The sequence below is a fragment of the Gymnoscopelus braueri genome (assembly GCF_963280865.1).
Source record: "Gymnoscopelus braueri genome assembly, chromosome: 14".
Lineage (NCBI taxonomy): Eukaryota > Metazoa > Chordata > Actinopteri > Myctophiformes > Myctophidae > Gymnoscopelus > Gymnoscopelus braueri.
Genome location: NC_137619.1, coordinates 19,109,337 through 19,118,506, shown reverse-complemented (window position 1 = coordinate 19,118,506; position 9,170 = coordinate 19,109,337). Strand labels below are relative to the sequence as shown.

At 40.4% G+C, this 9,170-nt stretch overlaps 1 protein-coding gene across 1 annotated transcript; it reads right to left on the bottom strand.

The window, feature by feature from the left end:
* Positions 1-7,261, bottom strand: haao (3-hydroxyanthranilate 3,4-dioxygenase; the record flags this gene model as incomplete). The annotated part of the gene is made up of 10 exons (XM_080449491.1): positions 1-73; positions 419-501; positions 675-743; positions 1,160-1,305; positions 1,821-1,864; positions 2,179-2,268; positions 2,725-2,831; positions 3,508-3,591; positions 4,972-5,050; positions 7,173-7,261. The coding sequence occupies 10 exons, from the start codon at positions 7,259-7,261 to the stop codon at positions 1-3; spliced, it is 864 nt and encodes a 287-aa protein (XP_080305617.1).
* Between the last annotated feature and the right edge of the window lie 1,909 nt (positions 7,262-9,170).

Sequence of the window (9,170 nt, the reverse complement as noted above, 5' to 3'; positions counted from 1 at the left end):
TCATGGTCTCTTCCTCTCTGGGTTCTGAACAACAAACAAGGCGACACACCCCTCATCTCTTTGCCACTGGTACCTACAGCAGAAGCAAGTCATATAAAGAAATATCAAATACAACCCAGCAATAGGATTACACAGAGTCAATGAAATCGATAAACTATAAATTCTTGTATTTTTATAAATATTTGAAACAGTCTAATACTTTTATTTAAATAGCAAGACAAACACATTAATTCACATATCAGGGACAATCTCTTTAAACACACATTGAAATCAAACCTGTCCCTAGATCCATCTCTACCTTTCAAAATGGATTAAATTATTCTGTGCATCGCCAACACATGTATGTTTGGCCTTATGAAGCCTATGAACATTGAACAGATGTTTGTTATATATGACGGGTGACTGATATCCCACTTACTGGCTCTGCCCTGGAATGAGAAGACTGTCTCCGGAAGAGAGAGAGAATATCTGGTCATTCAGAGTCACACTAGAGGAACCTTCCTGAGAGAGAGAGAGAGGGGGGATGGGGGGGGGGGGATTTGATGTGAGATTAGCTCCGGACACACAGACAAACACACATAGACACACAAACAATCTTCTAAATCTAGACAGCTCGCCTTTGATGAGCCACAGAGTAAAAACATACTGTAACATACAGTATCTGCTGTGCATACCTGCTGCCATATCCACACGTCACTTTGTGGTTTACACTGCAACGTCACCCCAGGTCCATACAGCATTGTCTGTACAGTAACAGAAAAATGGAGCTTGAGTGATCATCATTGCCAATACATCACCAGCATACAATTATGCTGAAATCACACCAGCAGCATCATGATGCTGCTGGTGTGTATTCACGCCAAGTGTGGGAGCACATTCACAGCCAAACCCACTGTGACTCGAGTCTTCTCTTGCTAAAACATGACTACAGCAACATTTCTTAGAATTGTTGAAACAAGTTGTTGTAAGTCTACTGACAACACTCAGTGACATTTCTAAACAAATGTTGCATTGTGAAAGAATAAACTACATGTCTGTCCATGGTTCAACTAGACTAGAGTATATAAAATACAATATGCAGGTACATTAACTTGAATGAGGGAAGAGGAACAATATTGTTTGAAATTCACAGATACTGCCAGTCAAGTGCCTTTCTCACCTCAGTCTCGAACTGCGCTCCAAACATGTCGATGGGCCTTCCGCTGGCCAAGGAAGCCCTCTGCTTCTCCAGCCAGTCTTTGAAGCAGAATGGTGACATAACATTCATGGTGTTCAACTGGAATGGAGGCTGTCTGAAGACCTCATCTGCTCAGCCACACACACACATAAACAGATGGACACAGCGTCATTTACATCTCTCTATGTCTTCTCTCTCATACCCAGTCACTTATCAAGATAGGTTAACAATAATAAGGTAGCAATTTTCATGTTTTGCTGAAGGGTGGACACAGTCCACAACTGTATCGCCTTTAGGAAAGCTGTGCAGGGGGACTCTCATGACTAATTTAGTGTATACTCTATGTCTACAGTACGACAGTGTCGCTTGTCACTTGCCGGCAAGCAACACTGTCATGTGATGGAATATGAGGTACAGGACACAAGCAGGATACAATCTCTGGATAACAGAGGTAGGCCTGATGCCGAAGATGAATGCCCTAACTGCCATATTGATGTGCACATACGTGTACTGTAATGTAGTTGAAAGCATTTCAAGACGTCTATCCCAGAGGAATTTAACCATGAGTGAGCAGATACAGTTGAAATCTCAGCTATTCTTATAATTAGAAATGGCCACACAAGACAGTGCATCAAGAACTCACTTGGGTCAGGTTTCCCAGTTTTGTATTGCTTTGACGCCATGAACCTACGAGAACCAAGCACAATGTCAGCCAGCAGCCGTAAACAACTAAAGGGCTTTTCACACGGGAAGCAACTGACTGATGCACATACTAATTCATTTTCAATGAGAGGTGAGGGTTCAGGTAGGGGTATTGTTTTCTACGCGATGCATATTCTATTCACATGAGGACCACAGTGCAACCCCGCGGACTCAGTGTCGCTGCCAATGTGAAAAGTCCTTAATTCAAGAAGTGCAGTAAAGGAGACCATGGTTAAAAAAAAGACCCCTGGGGGTCTTTAAGTCGTTAATGCATGAATAAGAAAGGGGATATGTCTCACTCTTTGATAATAGGCACCAGCTGGGTTCCCAGGTTCTCACAGTAGAACCACTTCTCAAATAAGATGTTTGTAGAGTTGTCCACATAGTACCTGAATGCACAGCAATGTCATGTCATAAAAAATATACAGTGTGTTCCTTTTACCCTTATCATAGACCTTTAATATCTCAAGTATCGACTCTAGTGACCCATTTTGATATTTTGACATGGAACTTAAAGGAATAACTGTGAGTGTAAGTGAAGATATATGCCATTAAAAGGTCTCTTCACTAACAGAGACATATACCTTGTCATGAACCCTCGCGTCCCTATTCTGGGGCAAATATTCAGCGAAAATAGCCGATCTACTGTGCAAGCTCACAATGCGTCACAACGTTGTGAGCTTGTAGCTATTTTTGGCAATGGGTTTTTGTGTAGAGGGAAGAACTAGCAGATCGTATAGAACCCTGAGGGACCCCGGTCAACTAAGTATATACTGTAAGTGGTAATTAAGTGTTAAGTGGTTAAACTAAGAAGAAAAAGAAGGGAGGGAGGGGAGTCAGTGAACCTCAAGCAATCAGTCTCAGTCAGGTGTCTTCTCCTCTCCACTACCAGTCCCACTGTGTTGGCCTGTCTCTGGGGGGAGTGAGGGATCCGAGCTGGCAACAGAAACATCTGAAAGTTTGGGATTGTTTGAAAGGGACAGAGTAGAGAAGGTCAATGAAGACTGAAAAAAATAACTTGATTTGGTGAAGTTTCACGTATAAAACAATACAACTAAAATGTGATCAAGGGACATCATCATCATTTATTTGATAATAGTTTGATACAGTGTATCGAAGGATCATCCTATTTACCCCCCAGTCTGATTTGTTAGCAGAATTTAGCAGAGACTCTAAAGCGAGTTACAAAGTGCAAGATCGGAGTAAATGGCATGAACCTTAGTCAACAAATGACGGGGTAAATGGTTAAGTAAATAGAGAGCAAAGAAATCATGTGCTACAAAGTGACTATGACACTAGGTAAATAGCTGAAAGCATTTCGAAACTGCTCTAAAGCCTAATACTCTGTAGTGCCATTGTATAATTTACAGAAAATAACAGATTATCAAGCTAGGCAGTGGTTCAACCAGTGGTCCCTAGATTACCTGATTACATTATGGAGCTAACTTGGTCAAGTTCAAGGTCAATGTGTTTTGTTTTTTTGAAGCAATATCTTTGTCAAAAATTTACAAACTTTTGCTTTCATCTCGTTTGTCTGTTTGATGGCTTACATGTTTTATGGGATCTGCAGGTATAATAAAGTAGATGAGCTAAAAACAACAGCTAAAAAGGTAAATGGTAGATCTCACCTCCCCCTCTTTGATGTGCACATCCTTGTGTTTGCCATTTTCTATCACCTTCAGACACATATCTCCTCTCACCTGGTAGAACAACTGAGCATGGAGGAAGACAACAGAGAAAGTAAACAGAGCTGGATGGTAATTTTAAGAATAGAGCTGCTATCTGTCAGTGTACACGGTTTTAACATAATAATAATATGTAATTGTGATACCTTTTTGACCATTTTGTGGCCTCCCGATGCTGTCTAAACTAAATGGTGTACTAGGAAATGTAATTCTATGACTCATTTTAAGAAAGTCACTCGTTCAATATGACATTTATATCTGTTCTAATATCTTGTACACAGCAGAAACACAAATCTGATGCAAGCATCAGCTTTTTTTTTGCTATAAGAGGTATAGAAGAGATGCTACTTACTATACTGTATACATGCAGTGACCTCCAGAGGCCATGATTCATAATAGCTGAAAATCTATATCATGACAAGGTATTTCTTTGAACACCTTGAAATGCTTCAATAAATATATAAAGGAGTATTTGCCTCATATTGATGCATTCTTGCAGCTGAATGAAACAGAAGCATGAAGCATAAAAGGACATGCACGCACGCACGCATGCACACACAAAATGTTAAAAAAAAAACTAACAAAAGTGTCATATGGCTATGCATGTTTTATGAGTTAAACCAAAAGCAGGATTTTGCTGTGTCCACTTGTGCATAAAAGCCTTCATAACCTCATTGTCCATTAGTTAACCTCCCTTCTATACATACCTTCTATAACCAGCTAGATGGAACCCAACAAAGTCAACAGCCAGACAGAGCAGACCAACAGATAGCATTGTATTTACTGTGGTGGAGTTTGCCCCATTTGGGGGAGAGAACTATCTGTCCCAGGGGGGCTTGAAATTACATTACAAGGTACAAACATGTTGGTTAAAAAGAGAAAAAAATAAGCGCTGCTAACTGGACTGGCTATCAGGTGGACCATGCATGAAAAGATAGCGTCCCTATTCTGGGGTGAACATTCGCAGACAATTGCTGGTCTCTTTGGTATCGAGGAGAAAAAATAGAAAAAGGATGGAGCCTAGTATAGAGCCCTGGGGGACACCACTCAATGAAGTACAGTATATAGGGTTTAAGTGGTTAATCACAATATGGCAGCATTCCTTTCTTCAGCTTTTGAAGCCATAGACTACTGAGGTCTGAAACAGTAGTTAAGTAGTTGTGTGTGTGTGCGTGTGCGTGTGCGTGTGCGTGTGCGTGTGTGTGTGTGTGTGTGTGTGTGTGTGTGTGTGTGTGTGTGTGTGTGTGTGTGTGTGTGTGTGTGTGTGTGTGCGCGTGCGTGTGTGTGTGTGTGTGTGTGAGTGAGTGCGTGTGCGGGGGCTGTGGGCACTGGGCAAGGACAAGGACTGCAGTTCAATGGAGGCCAATAAAATGATGTAGTAACTGGTTAGCTGTGATTCATTCTCACCTCCTCTCCTTCCTCTATATGGTAATCCTTCCTGGTGTTGGGTCCTCCGACATACATGATGTTCAGCTGGCAAAAGTGCCTGAGCACAGAAAAACAAACTTCATTTAGTCATTTGTCGGTTCTGTGAAGCTACAGAATTAACTTTATTAGAATCAGGTTTACTGTCAAATCACACAATTACAGTGTATAAGAGTGGGTGAATTTTTTTTTGTGCAAGCTTTCAACATTGCTGCATTTACAGGAAGAGTTCAAGAGAATAGAGAGGAAAGGAACATAACAGGTAAAATAATACAAAGCTCAATATACACAAAGTGTATAATTTGCGATGGATAGTTGGCCCTTTGGAAGGAAATGCTTCTCGTGCAGGTGGAACACATACTGTATCCAGCATATAAAAATAGCACCAGACCTGTATCCTTCCTCGGTGTGCGTATAGCTGACATCATTATACGTTTACACGTATCTCAAGTCTGTGTCCATATATGCCCATATATGGAGATCCATCAATCCATACATCAACATGACGTCATAGGACTAGTGGTGAGGATTTATCAATAGTTTTTGGAGAACCGGTGATCCGACCGACTTCACACCAGGCAGGTACCACCATGGGTCATATGTGTCTGTGTGTCCCCCACATATCTTGAGAACGGTCTGACCGATTGACAAACTTGTCGTGCATATCGCCGAGGACCCAAAAGAGTGCAGTGCTGTGTAGGAACCTGGCCGGATCTGCAGTTGTCCAGAACTTTCTATAAATCTCCATATCTGTCCACCTGTCTGTCTGTCTGTGTGCCTTTTATGCTCATATATGGAGATGCCTGATGTCATCAATATGATACCATGGTCCTGAAGTCATAGACTGGCCTCCAAGTGCTCCAAGTGCTACTTCATGAAGCCAGTAGGCTTCATTAAGTGCTCTGACAACTATTGGGTATTGCATGTTCAAAGGGGCATGCAGTGGGTATAATTCCCAATGGGCATCATTCCCAAATAACCTTTTTTTATTGAAAACTTTATTAGTCAGAAATGTAAACATCACATGGTACAGTGAGACATTAAGGCTAAAAGGATAACAAAAAGGTCCTGAGGACTTGTTTCCATTGTGGTCCTATTAAATTCATCAACATAGCATAAATAATTTACACAATAATACAATAATTAACTAATACAAAACACTATGCACAAAGGAGAAAAAGGAAAAACAGCGGCAGTGAATGACACCTCCTTTCGATGGGAATTTACATTTACTTCCTATTGCGGTCTCCTGATAGATGTTTTTTCAGGACAATTTTAAAATAAACCAGTGATTCACATCTTTTAATGGATTGTGTCAGGGTATTCCACATTTTAGTGGCAGAGTAGTAGAATGAGAATTCTCCCATGTTTGTTCCACGGTGGCTCCCTCTAGTGTTGTGGCTCTAGTGTTGCTGCTGTGGGTGTCTCACTTTGGAGAAGTAGTTAGTCAGGTATGAGGGTATATTCCTTTGACTATCTTTAATACCAATCCCATTTGTATTTGATTAACCCTGTCTTCTACCCTGAGCCATCCCAAACTAGCAAAGTGTGTTGGAATTAGGTGGGTCATGGGCTTAAGACAGAGAAGTATTCATATCATATCATTTTGGTTTGGGAGGTCTGATTGAGATGTTAGAGAACCAAGAGGTGCAAGCATAGTCAAAATGGCATTGAAAATGGCTCGAGCTACAGTCAACTTTTGTTGACAAAAGAGGAACTCCTGCCCAAAAATCTTGTTTTATAATATAGATTATAAAATCACAGTATCATGTGCATGGTTAAAGTGAAATGGATTTAAAATTAAAAGAAATAAACAGGATATCAGTATCATCAAAATCAAACAAAATAGCAGCATGTATAAAATCATGGTTTCATGTGCAAATAGTTAAAGTGGCATGGTTAGATAATATTTAACCAGCAATATAAGTGAATAAGTGATGAACATTGTTGTGTACCGCTATCACTGACAAATCTGTGCTGTAAGGTAGCCTATGACAGATTTTAGAAGCAGGCAGAGGTAGGAGGGAGATACTATGCTGTAATAGAACAGTACCTCACGGTTAAATCTCAGTATGATAGGTGAGCAGTGCGCATATAGACATGGGATTCATAGAAAGTGTTACTCAAGAGAGAAACGTACTTTTTTACAACTCACATAACTTTACGTGAAACTATTTACTCACATGAGCTTGTTGCATACAGGCGGTAGAAATGCACTCTCATTCTCCAAAATCCACTTCTCCACATTCACAAGAAGAGGACCCTCACTCATTGTTACAAACTTCTTCCACAACAAAGTTACAGCAGTTGTTACTATATCTATTCACTCAGTATGCTGAATCCCAAACACTCTCACAGGTAGTTCAAAATTTGGACTTCAGAAAGTCCAAATTACAGATAAGAGGGGAGGAGTTTAGTTCACCAGACTGGTGAAAGGTTGCTTGCCCTTGTAATAAGTTATCTAGTAGGCTAGTGAAGTTATGTGACGTCTATCGATTGTGTATCCATGCAGGGTGCACTATTAATTTTTTGTTTTGTTTTATGTAACTTTTTATGAGAGTTAAGGTATATGAGCTTCAGTCAGAGGGTCTTTAGAGTTTTCCTTTTAGGGTTTTTCTTTTCTTTTCCATGAACCCTTTGGCGGTTGGCCTCTAATGGTTACATGTGGTGTGCTACAAAACAGATAAATACTCAAGTCACCACAGTCACTGCTGTGGTGACTGATTTCCCCCCTCAGGATCAATAAAGGTCTGTCTGTCTGTTTACATTTTATCTATCTATCTGTATCTCACAGAACTGGAATGCTATATTCTAGATAAAACTAATGAATAATAGACATAATAATCATAAACATAGCAAAATAGCAGCCAACTCACATTTCTGATGCACACAGTGGTGCGTTGAGAAAATTAGTTTAGATATAGTTTAATGGTATTATAGCTTTAATCAGACCATGCAGGCATATATATTCAAATTTTATGATTAGAAATACTCTGCTGATTTAATATCAATTCATGACAATAGGCCTACTGTACTATACTGTATACATACAGGATGTTACTGGGGACTACTATTCTGTTCTGTTCTACCGACACTACTGGGGGTAGATACCTGTTGATATAGCTACTGCTAGTGCACTTTGATAATTACACCTGTTAAATAGCTATTTCACCACACTATTCCCAGGCAGTCCAGTGTTGAGGGCCAAGCAAGATTTCAGTTGTAGCCTATACCTGATTGATTGATTGATTGATGTACTTTATTTAGTAAGACATGAGAACAGTACATGACAGTACATAACAGTACATGGAAGTACAAATTCACAATACAAGGTCTACTAAACTGGAAATCTCATTAAGCACGCAGCTTGTTTAAGATGAGAACCCCACAGATATACACACTACTATACAGAATGTCATACAATCAGCTTTCAGGTAACATGATTTGTGGAGCTGCCTCTGGTGTTATGATCATGGACTTCATTAACATTTTGGAAGTATTTTGACAAATACAGGGGGATCCCAATGTTGTGGTGTATCTTGAAGACCAGGCCCATAGCAAGTTGCTGTACTCTGTCCTCAACCCTAAGCCATCCAATCCTAGCAAAATGAGCAGGGGTTAAAAGGGTTTTGTGATTGAGGCCAAGAAGTAGCCTTACAAGTTTGTTTTGGGATGTTTGGAGCCTTGTTTTTAAGGCCTTGGAGGTGTTGTGATACCATGAAGTGCATGCATAATCATAATGACCTTGAATGAGGGCCCCTGCAAGAATCTTCAGAGTATTCTTACTGACTAGACGATCAATCCTCCACAAATAGCGTGTTGTTTGGTTGACATTTTTGATCACTTTTTCTGCGTTTTTGTTACCAGAGAGGTTTGCCTCCAAGCCCAGGTAGGTAATTTCATCCTTTCTTTTGATGACATCATCACCCACTTTGATCGTGAAACTCTCTGCCTTGCTAAGGTTAGGACTGGACCCAAAGAGGATGGATTCAGTTTTACCCAGGTGTAATGAAAGTTTGTTGTCAGAGAGCCAGATGCAGATCTTGTTGAGTTCAGAGCTGAGAGTTTTCTCAACCTGCAGCCTGTTCCTGTCCGAGACTAGCAGGGCCGAGTCATCTGCGAACAGGAACAGTTTGCAGTCGCAGGCTGATGACATATCATTCACATATATCAGGAACAGT